Here is a 22554-nt window from a genome sequence, read left to right on the forward strand (position 1 = left end):
ACACTTAATTTTTTTGAATTATAAATTATCAAATTTTAATAATAATGTAAGTGAAACGCAGTCTAGCTCTCAGTAGAATTGTTTGTGCTGTTTACTTACTGTAAACTGAGAGATTAGCTTAACAGCAGGAGGGGCGCTTACCGAACGGTAAACACAATGGGTAGGCCAGTTGATGCAGTTCGTGCCTACAGAGAAACAAGGGCTGGGCCAACAGAAGATAGCAGGGGGACAAAAGAACGCCCACACCCCTAAAGTGGTTCCATCTCCATCCAAAAGGAAGACCCAGATCAGTAAACAAACCCAGATCAGTAAACAGACTCGAGATGTAAACAAAGTACAAACAGGCCGACATGAGAAGCACTCAATGATTTCACAGGCGATGTCTTGTAAGGAAGCGTGACAGAAGAGGTAAGTGAAATGGTCATCCCAGGATAATTTCTAGAGATTGGTTAGAGCCCGGATGTTGTGAATACAAAGAAAGGAGTTGTACCTATCAGACGCGGGTCCAGGCGAGGAGAAAAGAAAATTAAGCGAATGAAATTCAAGATGAAGAGAGAGAGAAAAATATGATTGGATGGAAAATAAGGGAGAGTGGGACACAAAAAACTCGGACGCAAAAAAAAAAGAAGACGGAGCAGAGCCCGAGAGTCAGAGTCCCGAAGCCTGGAAGGGAAAGATCCGGAGGAGAATCCCGGAGGTGCGAAAGAGTGGCGGAAAGATATTTTGGAGTGCGGGGAAACGCGTACGGAAAGTTAGATCATGATAGTTTAGTGGGTGCAGATAATAGCGAAAGGCAGAATGACCTGGAGGAAGTCCTGAGTGTGGGAAAGTCAACGTGGAGACAGAAAAGAGCCGTAAGCCCAGCTGATCAGGGAAGACATCGCAGGAAGGCCTAAAGGATCGAAAAACTCATCCAGGGGGTAGAAAAGGAAAGCAAGTAAGTTTATGTAGAATAATTATTAACGGAAACGGTGTTAGAAATAAATAAACGAAAGACAAAGTAATGGACAGGACAATTTGTAAAGAACTGAGACCAGGGGAACAGAATATATTGTAAGTGATAGGAAGTAGAGTCAATAACTTGGGAGAAAGAGAGAAAGAAAGTGTGTGTTACTCATCTGTGATTAGAAGTGTCTGAGAACAAGGAAAGTTGTTAAGCCTGAAAGGGCTCAAATGATTGTGTTAACCTCAAATGATTGTATTGGTTAGTTATTAGCATTCTGAATAGTAGATGAGGAAGTTACAATTATGGTTAGAAGAACAAAGATGAGTGTAGACATCATAACATGTATAGTAATAGTTGATTGTTGTAAAATTTCGATATTATGAATTATAAAGTGTGTGTAAATAATTGTACAAATGGTAAATAAATCTAGTTTGTTGTTTTATCATGAGCTTTATGTGTGATATTGACACCAAGCATTAATTGTAAGTCACGGGAACTATTCTAGCACGGGGAGCTAATAACACAAATAAGAGAAAATTAGTATTTCCTCCAACTTGGATCTTCTGATAAAATTAATGGATAATATATATCATGCAGCAGGTAGCATGTGGGCCTTGGAAGGAAATTGAGGACCCCCCCTTGCTTCAAGAAAAGAAAATCAAATAAATTTCTTAAGCATCGGCCTAATGAAGGTTCCAAGGAGGGGATATGAATATATATATTGTGTATAAATTAATAAATAGATATATATAAAAAGGGATAGATAAAAAAAAAAAAAAACAAAGGTCTAAAATAATAATAAGAAAGAATAAAATAAAAAGTAAGGAATATCATAAACCCCCCCCCCCCCACAATTGGCGAGCCAGCCAGGATTTTTCTCACAGTTAGTGATAGCTTCCCGAAATCGGATAACAAAGATAGTTCCCCCAAAAGTGACTTATCCAGCCTGGAAAATTTGGCCTTAGTGTTGGAGAGTGAAAATTCTCCCAGGCAAGGAGAACCAAAGAAAATAGTTACTGAACTATTCAAAATCAGTTGGCGAGCCAGAAAATTAATTTGATTTATTGAAGGTGTAATTTATTGTGATTATAATCCATTCAACAGGTAGATGATTGAGTAATTGTGGTTAATGATTATTGGTTGATTAATTGTGGTTAATTATTGAAGATTGTTTAATTTTCTTGAGAGTTGAATTAGTATTGATTATTTAAATTGTAGTAGATTAACATTGATTGTTTAATTGAGGTTGATTGAGGTAACATTGAAGGTTTAAGTGAAGTGAATTATTATTAATTGATTAATGGTAGTTGATTATTATTGATCAATAAATTGTAATTGATTATTGGTGATTGCTTAATTGTGGTTAACAAGTATTGAGTGATAAATTGTAATTGAATATTGAGGATTGCTTAATGGTGCTTGATTATTGAAGATTGTTTAATTGAGATTGAATTAGCATTGATCATTTAGTGAAGTTGATGAGTATTGATTGTTTAAAGTGAAGCTGATGAGTATTGATTGTTTAAATTGAAGTTGATTGTTTAATTGGTTAGTCATAGTAGATTATTGTTTAATTGGAATAATCGATAAAATTATATATTTTGGAGGGTATATATTGTAACAATGCTTCTAAGATCACAGATGGCAACTAGCGAGAGAGATGAACGGGAGAGGGAGAGTTCCGTTGAATTAGGCGTGCACTCGAGTGTAGGTAACAAATTTAAAATGAGCAAATACCTGAAGCCATTTAAGGGTGAGCCCACTGAAAGGGTAGACGTATTCTTACGTAAACTAGAAATAGTCCAGGAAAATGAAAACTTAGGGGACATAGAGGTGGTGGCGTTGGCAGAATATAAGTTAGAAGGTGAAGCCCTAGTTAAATATCAGCGAGCTACACAAGTTACTGACGTAGACACACTTAGGCAATTCGGGGAAATATTGATAAATCTGTTCCATAAGAAATACACATTTATGGAAGGTATAAATTGCTTGAATAATTGCATACAAACAGGTAAGGAGACTGTAGAAGATTTCCATAGGAAGTTCGTACAAGTGCAATTAGCTACTGAGAGCGAAACAGAGGAGAAACAGACATTAGATAAAATACTAATGGCCCAATTCATAAGCGGGATGAAAGAGAAATACAGGAAAGAACTCCTCAGACGCAGCCCATCTTCTTTGGCACACGCCCTTATACTGGCACGTGATGAGGAGAGACTAGAGATGTATTTTAAGAAAGAACGAAAGGAGAGTGTATACCAAATATCTACAGAGAACAAGAGCCTTCAGCCTGACAAAGATGGTCCGGAAAGAAAAAATCTAGAAAAGCAGGTCGAATTGCTCGGAAAACAATTGGCCGAACTGACGGCGGTAGTAAAGAAAAGGGTAAATTCGCAGGCCGGAAGCAATACAGACAATACGGAGTCAATGAGCCGGAAACGTGAGAGGGAATTAGTAAATTTTGAAGGGTTTGGCAATGAACGGGACTGGCCGAAACGGTGTTTCATTTGCGGTGACACAGAACACCTTGCAAGACAGTGTCCACTTAGGAATAGCCAGAGGAGACATCAGGAAGGCACCCACCATCACTATGAGCAGGGAGCAGGTCGGCCAACTCAGACGCGAGGGCAAAGATCAAATGGTAGGAGTGAACGTCTATGGGACCGGAGAACAAGGGAGGCTAAAGATGAAAGACAACACATACGTGTCAATTCTTTAGATTATAGGCAAATTAGACATAAGTCATTTTACGCAGATGAAGATAAAGCAGGCCGGAATAAGGGAAGGTACAGCAATCAGAGAGGTAAGTTCCAGGACAGTAATCATTCATTTCGTGTCACACCGAATAATAGAAAATTTGATCACTGTCTGGTAAAATGCTATAGCTGTGGTAACTATGGGCATATTGCCAGATTTTGCCCAGCACGAAGGGTACATCTCAGAGCCGAATACAGAGCTGATGACCCAAGAAAGGAATGGAAACTGAAGAGGGGTCGGTTCTATCCATGGCGCCCAGCAAACCTGAAATCCAGGCCTGGTGCAAGCGAGAATAGACCACATAGGGTCGAGGTTAGTTATCAGATGACAGAAAATGATGTTAAGAGTAAGACACCGACTGCAGTGGTGGAAGAGAATAGAAACATATGGAAAGCACTAGGAACAGGCCGAAAGTTACCGAAAAGAAAAAAATGTGTTGATAAAGTCCTGATTGCGCAGGAGGAGTTAAGAAGATTGAGGAGAAGGAGAAGAATTAGAGAAAATGGCGGTACAAGGCAACAGGCAGAAAACAAATTAATGCATGTGGGAATAGTAGAGCTAACTGAGAAAGTTAGGCAAAATTCAGGTCAAATATCTCAAAAGGAAGAGACACTAGAAAATAAAGATCGCAAACCTCGAATGGAAGTAGCAAACCGCAGTAGAATCAAAGGACAGTGGAAGGAAAGATTTGTGAATCAAAGTGCAGAAAGGGCAAATAAACTGAAAGAATCAAACAGACTCCAGCAATTGTATTTAGTGGGAGGATTAATTGATGAGTACATAGGATGGGAGTAGAATTAGTAAGTACTAAATGTAAATTTAGGATAAAAAAAAAAAAAAAAATTGTATAGAGGGCTACTCTTAAGCAAGATAAAGGGATATGTATTTATATATATAAATAATAGGTAGGGCAAAGATTAACAAATTAGTGAGGAGGATTGGTCGGTATAAGAAAAAAAAAAAAAAAAAAAAAGGGGAACGTTTTTTTTTTTTGACGGAGTGTTAGGGAATGTAAGAACTATTCTTACACTTAATTTTTTTGAATTATAAATTATCAAATTTTAATAATAATGTAAGTGAAACGCAGTCTAGCTCTCAGTAGAATTGTTTGTGCTGTTTACTTACTGTAAACTGAGAGATTAGCTTAACAGCAGGAGGGGCGCTTACCGAACGGTAAACACAATGGGTAGGCCAGTTGATGCAGTTCGTGCCTACAGAGAAACAAGGGCTGGGCCAACAGAAGATAGCAGGGGGACAAAAGAACGCCCACACCCCTAAAGTGGTTCCATCTCCATCCAAAAGGAAGACCCAGATCAGTAAACAAACCCAGATCAGTAAACAGACTCGAGATGTAAACAAAGTACAAACAGGCCGACATGAGAAGCACTCAATGATTTCACAGGCGATGTCTTGTAAGGAAGCGTGACAGAAGAGGTAAGTGAAATGGTCATCCCAGGATAATTTCTAGAGATTGGTTAGAGCCCGGATGTTGTGAATACAAAGAAAGGAGTTGTACCTATCAGACGCGGGTCCAGGCGAGGAGAAAAGAAAATTAAGCGAATGAAATTCAAGATGAAGAGAGAGAGAAAAATATGATTGGATGGAAAATAAGGGAGAGTGGGACACAAAAAACTCGGACGCAAAAAAAAAAGAAGACGGAGCAGAGCCCGAGAGTCAGAGTCCCGAAGCCTGGAAGGGAAAGATCCGGAGGAGAATCCCGGAGGTGCGAAAGAGTGGCGGAAAGATATTTTGGAGTGCGGGGAAACGCGTACGGAAAGTTAGATCATGATAGTTTAGTGGGTGCAGATAATAGCGAAAGGCAGAATGACCTGGAGGAAGTCCTGAGTGTGGGAAAGTCAACGTGGAGACAGAAAAGAGCCGTAAGCCCAGCTGATCAGGGAAGACATCGCAGGAAGGCCTAAAGGATCGAAAAACTCATCCAGGGGGTAGAAAAGGAAAGCAAGTAAGTTTATGTAGAATAATTATTAACGGAAACGGTGTTAGAAATAAATAAACGAAAGACAAAGTAATGGACAGGACAATTTGTAAAGAACTGAGACCAGGGGAATAGAATATATTGTAAGTGATAGGAAGTAGAGTCAATAACTTGGGAGAAAGAGAGAAAGAAAGTGTGTGTTACTCATCTGTGATTAGAAGTGTCTGAGAACAAGGAAAGTTGTTAAGCCTGAAAGGGCTCAAATGATTGTGTTAACCTCAAATGATTGTATTGGTTAGTTATTAGCATTCTGAATAGTAGATGAGGAAGTTACAATTATGGTTAGAAGAACAAAGATGAGTGTAGACATCATAACATGTATAGTAATAGTTGATTGTTGTAAAATTTCGATATTATGAATTATAAAGTGTGTGTAAATAATTGTACAAATGGTAAATAAATCTAGTTTGTTGTTTTATCATGAGCTTTATGTGTGATATTGACACCAAGCATTAATTGTAAGTCACGGGAACTATTCTAGCACGGGGAGCTAATAACACAAATAAGAGAAAATTAGTATTTCCTCCAACTTGGATCTTCTGATAAAATTAATGGATAATATATATCATGCAGCAGGTAGCATGTGGGCCTTGGAAGGAAATTGAGGACCCCCCCCTTGCTTCAAGAAAAGAAAATCAAATAAATTTCTTAAGCATCGGCCTAATGAAGGTTCCAAGGAGGGGATATGAATATATATATTGTGTATAAATTAATAAATAGATATATATAAAAAGGGATAGATAAAAAAAAAAAAAAACAAAGGTCTAAAATAATAATAAGAAAGAATAAAATAAAAAGTAAGGAATATCATAAAACCCCCCCCCCCCACAATTGCATGACGCTATACGCTTTTTAGAAGACTTACGAAACTATTTAACACTCGTATCATTACAATCTTTTAAAACAAGGGTCAGTAGCCCTTTCCACTATACGAACTACTTTAAAAAATGAACAATGTCACGAGGTCGATCAATCACAGTTTGGTACAGGTGTGTTTATATTTTAAATAAAATGCGCTACTTGCAGAATTATTATAATTTTCATTACCTAGTGAACTTAAAAAACTAAATCAGGCAAGTAATTAATGAGATTTCTGCCATTGGTATTGTCCAGAAAATTATAATTTGATTTCCATGCGTCGAGGTCGACCACTTGCTCACCCTTGTTTTGTCGTTGATAAGGTTCTAAATAGTTATCACAAAGACCGCATTAATTTTTTCCTAATAAATTTTAAAAATTTATGTTTTATTTATAAAAATGTGTATTTTATGTGAAAAACTTTCAGAATTATTTTCGCTACTCCTTCCCCAATTATCTGAGAGTTAGAGATTTTGAAAAAGATGGCGATTATATCCCATTATGACTCGGGATCCAACAGATTTACACGGTATTAGTTTTTAAAGAGTGTATACAGATTATGGCTGCACAATTCAGACCAAACATATTTACAAAGAGATAAACAAAAGAACAAAAAAACTCATTAAAGACGGGATAATTCAAAACCTAAATATGAAAAAATATATTATTTTATATTTTATTATATTTAGACAGTTATTCAGTTATTAGGAATAATGGAATAACTGTCTGAGATTTCAATGACTTACAAAAATTGGTCACTAGGTCAAAAGGTGTTTATGGAATGTATAAGAATAAAAATCTCTCGAAAAGGTATAAAAAGTATATAAATATAAGCAAATATTAACAAACAAGTATTACAAGTATATTTTAAAATAAATCTAAACAAGTTTAAGGATTTTAAATGGTTAAAAACAGCTGACTTTATTACAGCTGTTTTGAGTCAGATAATATCTAATGACATAGTCATCGTTGGATATTATCTGTCTGAGTGTATAGGGCTCAGTCAGATTATTAAAAACATAAAAGATATATTGCTTTTGTTTTAAAAAGGGAATACTCGTATGGAATATGATGATCCAAGATGGCGTTATAAACGAGTCTAGATGTGGCTAATTGTCCATTCGCAAGGAGATTTTAAAGGAGGGTTTGGTTTGGTTTGGTTCTGGTTTTATTGGCGCATTAGCTACTAAGGCTATAATGCGCCAAGACCATGTCATTTATAAAATAATTTAAACTTTTAGTGACCTAATTAGTTAGGTCACTATGTCAAGAAGTATATGAAAAATGTAAATTTTATAAACGAGTAAAAATATTTATTGACTTTAAAAAAAAACTGTGCCACAAGACTCACACATAGGAGGGTCATCAGCCCTCAGCAAAAATGAATGAGTTAAATGACTGTGTCCTATGCGGGTCCGGGCAAGAACAACTTCCTCCTTACGATTCCTGCGCAGACTAGACTGCCACGGTTCAATTACAGGCTTTATACGATATAGTTTATTTCCAGTCTGTCTATTCCACGAGTCCTGCCATTGGGAGTGTATTTTCTCGTGTATTCTTTGCCTGTAGTCTGTATAGGGGACTGACAGGCAGCGATTATTTCTGGGAATTGCTGATTTGGCTGCGGTGTCAGCCAAATCATTTCCCTTAATCCCAATGTGGCTAGGAATCCAGCAGAAGCGGATATCATATTCACGTTCACGGAGCAAGTGAATCTTCTGCTGAATGCTAGACAGAACTGGATGAGAATTAAATCTCACGGTTATTAAAGCCTGTAACACACTAAGAGAATCAGAATATAAAATGAACCGTTGGTTTTGGCATTTACTGATGTTATCCAAAGCTAACTCAATAGCGTGCAGCTCTGCAGTAAATATACTGCATTCAGAGGGAATCTGCTCCGATGTAGTGGTCTCTCTAAAGACAGCAGCAGATCCCACATATGATTCTGACTTCGAACCGTCTGTGTAAACTGGCGCGAAGTCAGAATGTTCAGCTCGGTGTGCTGAATAAAGCTGCAGGTAGACCGATGATGGAGTGTCCGACTTTCCCCAATTTTTAAGGGACAAGTCACATATTGGAATACGAGCATGCCAGGGTGGAAGGGGTTGCTTCGGTGTTTGGGCAACCTTGTCTACCTTGATATCAAGTTCTATGAGTAGCTCTTGGAGACGAATACCAAAAGGACGATTAGCAGTCTTACGGGTATTGTACAAATTTTCCCATCGTGGCTCAAAAACGGATAGCCACGTAGGATGGTCTAGCAGGGATTTCAGTTTAAAAGCGTAGTTTAGACACAACTGCTTACGTCGAAGCGATAACGGTGGTTCGTTTGCTTCGACGTATAAACTCTGGACAGGAGATGTTCTATATGCTCCAGTAGCGATACGAAGAGCCTGGTGATGGACAGGATCCAGCCATCGAAGGGCACTGTCTCTGGCTGAAGAATATACCTGGGACCCATAATCAAGTTTGGATCGCACAAGTGCACGGTAAAGCCGAAGAAGCGTGCATCGGTCCGCTCCCCAAGATGTAGAGGAGAGCGAGCGGAGAATATTAAGCCCGCGTGTGCACTTTGTGCGAAGTTGACGGATGTGGTGCAGAAAGGTCAACTTTTTATCAAATACGAGTCCCAAGAATTTTGTGTCGCTGCTACTGGAATAGCATTTTGTCCGAGCATTAATTCAGGTTCAGGATGAAGATTACGCTTACGACAAAAATGTACGCAAACGGTCTTCTCCGGCGAGAACCTGAAGCCATTTGCAAGTGCCCAGGAGTTGAGGCGGTCAATGGCTTTCTGCAGTTGTCTTTCAATAACCCTCATGTTGCATGACTGACAAAAAATGCTAAAGTCATCAACATAGAGGGCACTGTTTACAGTTGGAGGAAGTTGTTCTGTGATGGAATTTATTTTGATGGCGAAAAGCGTGACACTTAATACTGATCCTTGTGGTACTCCCTCCTCTTGGCTAAAGGAGCGAGAGAGTGAGGATCCCACACGAACTTGGAAAGATCGATTGGCTAAAAAGTTTTGAATAAACACGGGGAGATGCCCTCTAAGGCCTAGGCTGTGCAAATCTTTTAAGATGCCAAATCTCCAAGTTGTGTCATACGCTTTCTCCATGTCAAAGAACACCGACACCAAGTGTTCACGTTTTAGGAAAGCATCCCGGATGGATGTTTCCAGTCTAATAAGATGGTCCAAAGTGGACCGGTTCCTTCGGAAGCCGCACTGGATGTTGGAGAGAAGGTCATTTGTTTCTAAATACCAGATTAAACGAGAATTCACCATTCTCTCCAGGATTTTGCACAAACAGCTAGTCAGAGCAATGGGACGATAATTTCTAGTGAATTTTGGATCCTTTCCTGGCTTAGCGAAGGCAAGAACGGTTGCCTTGCGCCAGGAATCCGGAAACTGCCCTTCGGTAAAGATTCTGTTATACAGAAAGAGCAGATAATCCATAGATTTTGGTGAAAGATGTTTAATCATATCATAATGGATGCCATCTGGTCCAACAGCACTTGCTTTGGAAAGAGTGAGGGCTCTTTTCAGTTCATGTATAGTGAATTCCCTGTTGTAGGGACAGTCGCTCTTACACTTAAAATTAAGTGCCTGTTTTTCTATTTTTTGTTTCAGGACCAGGAACTCTGGGGAATAAGAAGATGTTGCACAGATTTTAGAGAATGTTTCCCCAAGAGAGTTGGCTATTGCAGTTGGATCTGCAATAGCGCATCCATTATAATCTAGGATTGAAGTAGGGTGGGATGTATGTTTTCCCTTCATTTTCCGGATTTTATCCCAGACTACCTTAGAGTTGGTAGACTGGGTAATAGATGATGTAAAACGGATCCACGATTCCCTTTGATTCTGACGGCGGATGTAACGTGCTTTGGCTCGTGCACGTTTAAACACTATAGGTTGTTTGTGGTAGGATATCGGCGGAATATCCCCCACGCTTTGTTTTGAGCCTTTTTTGCTGCTGTGCATTGGGAATTCCACCAAGGTTTGGGAAATGGTGGAAACCGGGCAGTTGTTTTTGGAACAGCATTCGCAGCTGCTTGGACAATAATTTCTGTGATGTACTTTACTGCCTCGTTGATCGGCTCCTGGCTGACGGTGCTGAGATCAAAATTTACCTGGTGTTGGAAGGCATTCCAGTCAGCCTGATCAAACTTCCACCGTGGTAACCTAAAAGGAAGACACGGTCTCCCATTGTGTAACAAGGTTATCACAGGGAAGTGATCACTTCCGTATGGATTCTCCTCCACTTCCCAGGTGAGTGAAGGGAGTAGAGAAGGGGAGCAGATAGAGAGATCAATAGCAGAAAAAGTACGGGTAGGCATGTGGAAGAAGGTGTTTGTTCCAGTATTTAGAAGGGAAAGGTCATTGTCATTGAGCATACGCTCTATGACTCGTCCCCTTCCGTTGATGTTAGCACTACCCCACAGGGTGTTATGTCCGTTAATATCCCCGAGAAGTAAGAAAGGGGGAGGCAACTGCGTTACAAGATCATCAAGGTCTTCCTGGGAGATGTCAGTCCCAGGTGGCAAATAAATAGAGCAGACCGTTATTAAAAACCCCACTGTAAGGCGAATTGCAACAGCCTCTATGCTGGTTGTAATTAGCAAGGGCTGAACTGGGGTCTGATTACCCACAAGGATAGCCACTCCTCCATGAGCAGGACCATCCGCAATTCTATCCTTACGAAAGATTGTGATGTTATGCAGGGTGGGATCATCATTTGCCTTTAGATAAGTCTCCTGCAAGCAAAAGCAAACTGGCTCGTGCTTTTGCAGGAGGGCCTTGATGTCATCAGTATTTCGCCGGAATCCACGACAATTCCATTGTAGGAATTTAGCCATTATTTTGGCTTGGTGGGTCCATCAGGCGGCTTCCGAGGTGCTGAGGGCTTACTTTTATCAGTCTTGGCTTTGTCTTTTTTGGGGAAGAATGGACGATGTCCCGTGTCCATTTCTTCCTCCGCAAAGAGTTCCAAGACTGATTCATCCTGTACCTCCTTGTTCTCTACATCCATTGTTTCTGGTATTACGGGTGACTCTTCAGAACGTTTTTGCTCTTTTTTACCACTTGGTTTTGGTAGTGGTGGAGCACTAGGAGGTACGGATATAGGAGTGGCAACTGATTGTGTTTTTTTGGTGGGCTTTTGTGAATTAATAAATAGCGTGCAATCGGAGTGAATGACTCTTTCGGTGGTATAGTCATCTCAGTTTGAGTACCGATAGTGCACTTGGCAGAAACCTTCTGAGCATAGGAAGGTTTCCCGCTATTTATTGGTTCGATACGTTTTCTGGCCTCTGGGTAGGAGATATTCAGCTCTGTTTTCAGTTTTTGGATTTCTTTTTCATCCTTCCACCGCTGGCATGCTCGAGAATAGGCGGAGTGCTCTCCTTGGCAATTAATACAGATCGGTTTTGAAGCTGAACATTCCTTGCTCTCGTGGTCTTTAACACCACATCGAGCACAGGCAGGGTTACCACGACAAGATGTTTGTGAGTGGCCGTATTTTTGGCATCTAAAACACCTCAGTGGGTTTGGGATGTAAATCCTCACTGGGCAGTTTAGATAGCCTGCCTTGATGGAACTTGGAGGCCTTGGGGTATTGAACGTGAGGATAAGAACTCGGGTAGGGACGAGATTCCCATCCTTTCGTATCGATATTCTTTTCACAGCTGTCACTCCTTGGTCTTTCAATTCAGAGCAGATCTCTTCTTCAGAAACATGAAGAAGGTCCCACTCTGATATAACACCACGTGAAGAATTCAGAGTTTTGTGGGGGGTTACGGTGATAGATATTCCCCCTATGGATGTAGAGTTCAAGAATTTTTCAGCTTGTTTTGTGCTGGAAGCTTCAACTAAAAGATCGCCAGAACGCAGTCGTTTAACGGATTTTGGTGAACCTGCCAACCCTTCTAATCCTTTCTGGATAAAGAAGGGTGACATCTTTCCAATTGACTGTTCTCCGATGGAATGGAGAATGAGGAAGAGCGGTGTGACTGATGGTGTTGGTGTATCCTCAGTTCTGGCTCTTTTTGCAGAGGTGTTTTCTTTTTCATCTTCTCGATTAGGTAGGGGCCTTGTTGGGGCCCCAGAAGAAAGGGGATTTAAATTACTCATATGAGTAAAGAGAAAGTGTCTGATGCCTAAGTACCTCACCCACCACGGAGCCCTACGAGGGGGCGCCCACTCGTGAACTAGCAGGTACTGCGTACACGAATGGGACGCCGAGTTCGCTTAGAACACCATACCCACGTTACCAATAAATCTTTATCCCGTCCCAGGACCATAGGGAGGGAGACTTATTGGAACGCAGTTGACCCTAGCAGTATAAAACCACCCGCCGATTGATCCCAGTCGAGCCGGTCCGGGACCGCCCGTCTTGTCGAAGCAGGGGCCAAAGTGGTGTATTAAGGCTGGGCCCCTCAACCACCAGGATCCCCCTTTCCGCTTCCACGGGTCGCGGCGCACGGCTGCACACGCCGGATTCCAAAGATGTAACCCTGGAACCAAGGTATGGGCGTTAGATCCCAGTGATGCTAGTCTGGAAACCCAGCAGCATCACTGGGAGGTCCCCTCACCACGTACAGGTGCCCACGTCGAGGGGTTAAAGGAGGGAAAGTGAAATACAGTTATGATGTCGACGTTACACGTTACTGGATAGCTATATTCTTATATCACAAGTTATATTACATCACACTTTTTTAATGCAAACGTGAAAATTATATTTTAATCTTATATTTAACATCCACACATCAGAATAGTCCAGCTAGTATTCTAATATACAGATGTTAAATATAGGATTAAAATGTATTTTTCTTATTTTGACTAAAGACGTATACATCAATCGCGTATTTAATTATAACAAATCCATAATGGCATTAAGGATCGCTAAAAGATACATTATAACTAAATTCAAAAGCTTTATCTACATTATCTGCACAAATGGTATTTTAATCTGCACAAATGGTAAAAAATCTGCACAAATGGTATTTTCCCTCAAATCAAACCCAACGCAACTAAACCTGGAAATACACGAAACCCCCATCACCCCAGTCATCAAGCACAAAGATCTCGGCGTTATATTCGACCCTAAACTCAGTTTCAAACACCATGTTGCAGACATTCATAACAAGGTATGCAGAGCAAGATGGCTTGCCAAACAACACCTCCTTCATGTCACAGAGCCTGAGTACACGCTCCAATACATATACCGGTTTCTGCAGCCAGCCATCACCTACGGGTCAGAAATCTGGGCGTCGGCAACGAAAACCACGCTAAAAATCATTGCATCTGATGAGTACTGGCTTCTTCGGTGGGTCCTCTTCAAGCATAAACTGCCACCACTCATACATACTTCAGATATCATCCAACTTCTAAATTACAGAAAAGTCTCCAAACGGATATTTGCCCTCCGCTTGCTCGTGTCAATTAAAATGATAGCGGGTGAAGTCAATACGCCAAATTTTTGGCAGATGTGCAATTGGAGGATCCCCCCAAAACCCTTAAGAGCCCTCCCATCTCTGCAGTCTGTGGCGTGGAGGCTGAGAATAGGGGATAGATTCCTGCCCGTGGAGATGCTCCACAACGTCCAGGAGATAGATGTGGACTACAAAAAGTTCATAAAAGACAAATCGTACAGAAGACGCATCATCAGGGACCAGCTTTCGTCTTCAACCAAGTGAATGCCATCGTCTTTTCAGGTGTTTTCATTTCCCATGTTAATATCAATTTTAAAATGTAAAATATGTAATTATACGTTTTATGTCCTATATATATATATCCTATTTTATGTAATTTTACCTGTATTAGTTATTTAATGTGAAACCCCTAGCATTGTCGCTGTTATGGGTAATATTGCATCAGGCAATCATGTATCCAATCACTGCCTGCAATAAAAGATATTCTTAAATATTCTTATATTATGTTAAATATATATATATATATATATGGTTCTCCGTAGCAGCCATGTCTCCATGATACATGCCCATCCGACACTCATTTGAAGAAGTTTTAATTCCATTGATGACCGGAGGAATTTCTAAAGTCCTTTTCAATCCAGGCTGAAGTTAGCCGTTCTCAGGCAGAGGGTTTACGGAACCGCCAGAACATCCAAATTGGCCACTGAAAAACACTGCTACAGACAATAAACTTAGGGTTATGAGCGTACGCTTGGAGCCGTTGATCCTAATATATATAGTGGACGCCACTTACTGTGATCACCTTGGGCATCAGCTAAAGTGATAACAACAACAAACAAGAATGCAAATATTCCCCACTGTTTATTGATGCAGAGCGAAATATGTACATAAAAAGGTGGAAGCAGACAGAAATTAAACATTAAAATCAAGCAGTACAAAATACTTTAATTTGACACTTCACTATTTCTTCAAGAAAGTAATCAATAAAAATGAAACTGCCATAATCTTTCTGGAAATCCATAAAAAAATTAAAAACAAATAAAGAAAATATTAAAATCAGCAATTATAAAAGGGTTAATGCTCTACTGCAAAACAGTCAGACTGATAGCAGTGCAGATACAATACTTTCTTTCACAGGGTAACGACACTCCACAACCATACAAAGAAACAGCATTAACTAGCCACACAACGTGTCGGGATTCACGGGATGTTACGTAATTACTTCCACTACGAGAAGGCGCAAAAAAAAAAAAAAAAAAAAAAAAGATATAAACCGAAGTGCTGATTACAATAAACGCGTTTTCCCCCCTCCCCATATATTGTGAACTTCCATTATAGCGCTTTCGAAGGTATTGGCCCTAAAGAACACTATAAGCGGGAATGTTATAATGGGGGCCAGAAGAAAAGAGCATTAAAAAGGGATTAGCGGAAAATAAGTGTGCGCTATAACCGGATTTTAATGTATATCGTTTTTGTTTCATTAAAATCTATTAATAGCAGGGACGAAATAATGGAATAAATGCATTTCATATTTTAGGTGGGTGCAAATTAAAATGTCATTGGGTATCATTTAAAATTCCATCATACTCACATTCCGTAATAAAAAAAATATATCAAGTCAATAGTGAAAAAAGTTTATTTTCATAATCTGACACCCACTCAATGGCCATTGGAGCTTATCCCTTCGCTGTAATTCGCTGTACTGTTTTGAAAGTTATAAAAATATATGGATTACAAATTACAGTCAGATTCCGGTTATTTGGGACACATCGGGACTAGTGCATTTTGGCCAGATTAAGCGGCTGCCCCAATTATCCGAAGTTTCACGAAAAAAAAAGTTAAAAATACATTGAATTCTATTAAACAGCGATTATAATTAGCGAAAATAGGAGGAATATTATCCACAGGCTATAAAAGTAAAGATATATTAAACACAAATTTACCCATTATTACCTTACCAATTAAAAAATTAAATGATACGTGATAATTGGAATAATTAATACGTACTGTAATATGTACATATATAACTAGTTGACATTTCTGTTCACTAACATTTGTGGGTGGGGGTTAAAATTTAAAACAGTAAAAAGATAAGCAATCAATAACAAAGAACACAGCAAACACAAATTGCAAGTAACACGATTCGCGCAAGTGAGAACGGAGTAACAAGTTACGAAGCTTTAAAAACAGGAATGAAGAGAAGATTCTGAAAATTAATTTTTTTATATGATTGAAGATTTCATGTAAGTGTAAACACATTTCACCATAATAACCCACAGAATTCCAGCTGTCGGTATTATTGAAAATTCAATAAGATGGAGTTTACTATCCGTTTATGATAGATTGCACTAACAGAAAAGCCCAATAAACAGGTGACTGCTAATTGTTTTATGGTTGTGACCTCCAGAAATCCGATCGAACCGTGTGGTACGGTCGGAGACAATCGTAGGGTAATCTCCAGTGCTGCGGTCTCCTGCCCCGATTAAAAACGGCATGTTGTCCCAATTAAGCGAAGTAAACCCTGGCTATTTTCTCGATTGGGTTCTGTTTTTTTAAAATTTGCCCCAAATAAACGGCTGCCCCGATTAATCGGTGGTCAAATAACCGGAATCCACTGTACTATCACATATAAACTCGCAAAAAAGTATGGATAAATAATATTAGTGTACCAACATGTTTACCCCACGAGTTTCAAGTTCCTTAGACCATTATTTTCGATGGAAATGCTCCTTAATTCTATCTTAATTCGTATTGCTTTTAAGTTGTGTTTTATTTCCCAACTCACTCTCTCTCTTTCTCTATAATTAAAGCAGTCATCGTATTGTCGCTTGACTTGAAAGCCCCCCGAACAATACAAAACTCCAGATTTTCCATCGGGAATAGCAAAGCCTATTTTACTGAAGAGACAACACCATTTATAACAAAATTTCTATGGTGTAGAGCACGCCTTTCTAATGCAAATAGCGTGTGTCACAACTAAAGTGAATCGACTAACTTCAAAAAAAAAGAACCGCTCTGATAGAACTGCCTTAGAATAAAACCCAACGGTATTGCAACTCATTTATGTCATTCATATATACAACAAAATTCTTAGAGTCAGTTCTTCGTGAGTTTCTGTTCTCCGTATTTTAAAATTTAAGATGAGTTTAACTTTCTAGCGTTCTTTTCCTGATTCTCGAACTGTAAAAATTTGCATGAGGTTATAATTTTAACACTTGCAGCATATTTTAAACCCGTGCTATGCAAAATTGTAGAATAATCTCAAGTGACTAGTAGTTATTTCAATAGAAGAGGCACTCCAAAATTAAATCTCGTTCATTGTCATTTGAAACTTGTAGCCTTGCAAATATTCTCAAAAGAGTAACTTAATACTAACCCAATAAAAAATAAAAATAAAGAGAAGAATTTTGTCTGCAATATTTTGGAAAATTGATTTTTATACTTTTTACCTTTCTTTAAGGGAAAAAAAACGTCACCGTTATTCGAGACCGAATAACTGGGCCACAGTATGGGGGATGAAATATGTATTATTTGCCTATTTTAAAGAACGAAATTTGCTTTATCACCTGAATATTTATGAGGAGGTTGATTTTTCACTTGATAGTTGAGAAAATTTCTTTTATGCTTAAACATTACGTACATAGCAGTCTACGAAAAGTATATTTATTATTATAATAAGAAACATTTGTTGAAATTTTTCGACAAACAGTTTCAATTACCTTATATTTACAGTTGGTGAGTTATAAATTCATCTAAATCTCTTCAAGAACCTTTAAATCATGGTGAAATTTCAACTTTAATGCCAATGTCACATATAAGCCAAAAGAAATGGCAAAAAAAAAAAAAAAAAGAAAAATTTGCAGCGGTACAAAGTTTTCAATCTTTTAAAGTGGTTGTTTCGTTTTTAAAAATTGTTTCTGAGATATTAAAGCATTTAAGTTGACCGTGATATCAAATAGAACGGTGCCCGGTTCCAATATTTCGAACAGCAATAAATAAAGAGATAAATACCCACGAAAGAGGAAATTTTCATAACACATTGCATTTAGGAAAGAAATGATAAATTCTCTAAGTCTAGTAATTCATAGAATTTCCGCATGGGGGCGATTTGTTTCACAAACATTGTCATTTCATATAACTGAGCTTGCTAGTATTAGGCTTAATAACGGAAGTGTTTGAAGATGAAAAATTGCGTCAGCATATTAATACTATTTAATTATATTAAGCATATAAATTTATAAATGTAAGTCAGATTATTATATAAAATATCAAATTATCATAAGCGTGATATTAATATTAATCGGCTTTTTGGAAATAAAAATATTACGATGATTGTAGTGAAAAGAATGATACTAATTTCAGCAAAGAATGTTCGCAGTTATTTAAAAGGATTAGTAACGGTGTTTCCTGATGCAGTGCACTGAATGATTTAGCTGAACAGCGAATCGATTTTTCCTTGTTCAGCTAATTCCATTTCCTATTACCATTTAAATTATTTTTCCTGTTGGATATTCAAACTAATTCTACGAGAGGATTACTCAGTAAGCCCTTTATATTAAACACAGTTTAAGTATGATTACCTAAACTATAGTGTATTGTGGATAAGTTCTTCACGTTTTTTTTATTGCTATTAGTAACTGAAAATATCGATTTCGCTCAAAAAAAATATTTGAATTTTATATGTGGTCGCCCCCTTTCGATTTTATTGGAGCTCATCAGAGTATAGTAATATGGGTAAGAAAAGAATCTTGTACAATCGACAGCTCTCTCTCTCTCTCTCTCTCTCTCTCTCTCTCTCTCACACACACACACAAAATTTCTCCGTGTTTCCATTAGGATAAAACTAGGATTTCTGAGTTCAAAAACAAGCTATTTAAGTATCTTACATTGCTTATCAAACACAGCAATTGGGCTGACATCGAAGTCTTTTGAAATTCATTTTCATGAGAAAGGTTTTACCAAATCTTTTTCAGGTGAATAGATGAAATGTTATTTCCCCCTCTTCTTAAAAAGAAATTCTTCCCGATTTTATTGATTATGCGAAGTTTGTATTTTCCAAACATCGCTTCTTATTACTCGGAAACCCCTATTTTTATTTTATCCATTTATTCAACGATTCTGTGGGGGACTCTTTTATGGACCTTTCCGACAAACTACTTGAAATATTCCTAAAATATTTCTTTGTGAGTGTATCCTTTTCCACAAAAGAGAAGCATACAAATTGGTTCAGTGTCGTTCAAAGAAAGGGGAAAAATCGACTAAGATAAGCTTGCAAATTCTGTAGATCTAAATTTAGTAAGTCCTATGTTTAAAAGATATTATTTTGGGAATAAAGGTAGTTTAAAGTTAGTTTTAAGAGATCATAAATTGAACTACTACTCGAAGATAAAAAGAGATAGTTTTCAATTCATATATTATTATTATTAGACATACAGTGCAAGGAAGTCTGAGGCTTATGCTGCATCAGCCAAATAAAAAATTCCTGAGTTATCCTGAGAGAGAGAGAGAGAGAGAGAGAGAGAGAGAGAGAGAGAGAGAGAGAGAGAGAGAGAGAGAGAGAGAGAGAGAGAGAAATCGCCAAGAAAGAGAAGAATGATGATATCCAGCTCAGGATCCTAGGCTTTCTGCCTTAAAGCATTGTTCATGTAAGGTAATATGCCATCAAGAAAAAGAATATTGCGTTTCCTTCAAATCCTTACGTTTCAAACATGGTTCGTTAATGCCAAGGTATTCAAACAGAAATAAAAGACTTGTTCAACAGATGCGGAAGTGCGCATGCGTGATTTATCAACAAAAAAATTTTAACTTTTCATTATTTTACCCCTGAATTTAAACTCGAATGCCGCAGGGCAGTGTATTAAGTTTATTCAGTGTTCACGCTCAGAAAACTTCATTGTAAATAGATTGCAAAAAGGGAATTCTTAGCTTCATGGCTCACGGTCATCTGTGCGTTACCTTTCTTTTTAATACCCTTATCTTCAGGTACATCACCCGACTTCTTTCAATATCTACAATTCTCACTTGTACAGACGCTTCTGGCAAAGCTTTGAAGCTTAGGCAGGAGACGGTGGATGGTATTCCCTAACTACTTTCCTCCGCTTCTCCTTACTTCCCCTTAAAGAATGTTTCCCCGTACGCTAATCGCTTCATGCAGGGAAGAGCCGAATAATAATCGCTACGCCGATAAGAGTTTTGTGTAGTCAATGAACCCAATCGGGAAATGGATAGCTGGATTCTGTTTAGTGTAAATCACCGATAGTGGAGACGTGCTGACCGACCACCCCATCATCCACAGATAGGGGAGGTATGGTGCTCGTTTAATGGATGAGAGAGAGAGATCCGGAAAAGAAACTTATTCTACTGGGATCATAAACTGTAACACTAAATCATTATTTTGTACGTAAATGTGTCAATGATCTTTGTAACTGTCTACGCTTCAGTTAAAGCTGTTGTTTTTAACTAAAACAGACTGACTTTCGCCGGACAGTGTCTAGATTTTTTTTTTTTTAAAGTATTAATCGAAAATTGATAACCGCTCCATTCCAAGTAACCGGGCATTCTAGAGGTTGACTGGCTCTGTTTTTCTAGAGCAGGAGATATCCAATCAGTTGATTACAGGCGAATGGGATCGCGATGTTCTTTCAAGTACCGTTGAGGCAATGATTCTTCGTCTAAAAAAGTACAAATATTACAAAGAATATGTAATCATAAAATTACTATATATCAGAGGTTCTCAAAATTGCGTACTTTGCACATCCCTTAAATTATTTCATAAACTTTTATGGCCTCAACGATTGAAATAAAATATGCTTTGTATCTGGATTAATGAAATGGTTTGTTCGTATTTCGTTAAAAAGACTGCCTCATAAAAACAACACACGTTCCCCCCATCCCAAAGACTTCCTAAATCAACGTATATCAACACACGCTGAGATGTTGGATCCGTTGATAAACTCTTAAAAATTAAATTAACAGCATTTTTCCTCAAATGCTGTTGATAGTTTAGCGTCCATCGTGCTGTATATTTGTCCAAAGTCCTGCCAATTCTCGAAAAGTTCAAGACCTCAAGTCTCCAGTGGCGAATGTCATCTCTTTTTTCAGTTTAGGTTGGTTGAAGTAATTTAAAACTTTATTTTTAAATCTTTAAGGGCTTGAAGTGGATGTTTTTTTATAAGGCTATTGTTTCTACATAATCTTGGACGTACGGATTCTATGCAGTTTCCTGATTCTTCTATGAATGCGCACAGCACTGTTGCTACTCAATTGACTGATGATAGTGTCCAATAATCGGTTACATGGAGTCACTGTTTGCTAGGTAATTGATTAACTTCATCTGTTACCAATACGGTATCCGTAATGGGGAAAAGGGGGTGAATGATGGACATTCAAACAGAAGACTATTGGGAAATGAACGAGTCTCCTATAAAAAGATACGAGACAACCTCTGCAAGCAATTAATGATTATAGCATGTCGACGACATGGAAGAAGCATTTGAAATATGTTTTCGTTTACCCCACGATTCGGGATTAGTAAGTTAATTGATGAACGAAAGGCAACAGAAAAAACATTTGGCTGGCGACACGACTCTTAATCACATTATCGTGTCTCTTAACGAGTTTACGGATTGCTCTTTTTTCCTTTTTTCCCCCCCTCTTCAATAAAAAAAAGTTCTAAGAATCTATCATCCTTTTCAGCACTTTTGATCCGTTGAGAAATCAGTAAGTTTAAAGGCAAATTAAAATCTTTTGGAGTGTGGTGATAATCGTATCATTCAAAAGCGCGTAGAATTAATGGGGTTATCGAATATAATGAGATTTATTTACTGTAGCAATGGTTGGTGTTCATACAAGATCAGCAAACTTTCTTTCTCTCCCCCAGCTAATTATAGCACAGCAATGACCCCAAGACCAAAATCACCTCGTTAAAGTCATAGACAACGTGCTTTTCTTTTGATATCTTATCGTTTCTATGTCTACTGATTATAAAGCTTTGATTTGAAGAAAGTAACAAAGTCCAATGCGAAAGAAAGGATTGGCACTTACGGTTCTAATTTTATCCGATCACGATAGATTTCATTTTCACCACGTCTTCCATACTGGGCTGCTGTACAGGTCCACAGAAGTGCCACAAGATATATCACCGGAAACATTATAAGAAAACCTATAAGAATAAGAGAGAAATAAATTTTAAGGAAAAAAAGAACTGTGCTAACGTATATAATATTTATGAGTCTTTGAATCAATTGAAACTGTAAAAGAGCTGACAGGTAAATACAATTAATTGTTTCAATTTTTTTTCTAATTCAATCTAATAGAATAAAAGTTGACAAACTTTGAAAGTTCTTTTTACTTTTTTTCCTACGATTTTCTAATATCCTTCCATCCCGATGTCAGAATTAATTTCTGCCATCTTGGAACTTTGCCGAACTACAGTACTTGTGTTTCTTTGAGATGTTTGGCCAATTTTTCTTGTAAGATTGTTTCGAATTTCAATGATCCCTCCCCCACGCACACACAGCGTATATAAATGAATACAAAACACAAATAAACAAAATCACTT

The 22554-nt window shown here is 38.2% G+C and overlaps 1 protein-coding gene across 1 annotated transcript in view; it reads right to left on the minus strand.

The window, feature by feature from the left end:
* The window catches only part of LOC150078931 (CD109 antigen-like), a 223646-nt gene extending 201495 nt beyond the window's left edge, over window positions 1–22151 (minus strand). The window contains exon 1 of the mRNA XM_090383675.1: window positions 22038–22151. Coding sequence (XP_090239801.1) covers window positions 22038–22144 — 107 coding nt within the window. The 5' untranslated portion in view covers window positions 22145–22151. The remainder of the gene's footprint in view (window positions 1–22037) is intronic.
* Between the last annotated feature and the right edge of the window lie 403 nt (window positions 22152–22554).

The sequence above is a fragment of the Mastigoproctus giganteus genome, chromosome 10 (genome assembly GCF_048544385.1).
Source record: "Mastigoproctus giganteus isolate SK-2022 chromosome 10, ASM4854438v1, whole genome shotgun sequence".
Taxonomy (NCBI): Eukaryota; Metazoa; Arthropoda; class Arachnida; order Uropygi; family Thelyphonidae; genus Mastigoproctus; species Mastigoproctus giganteus.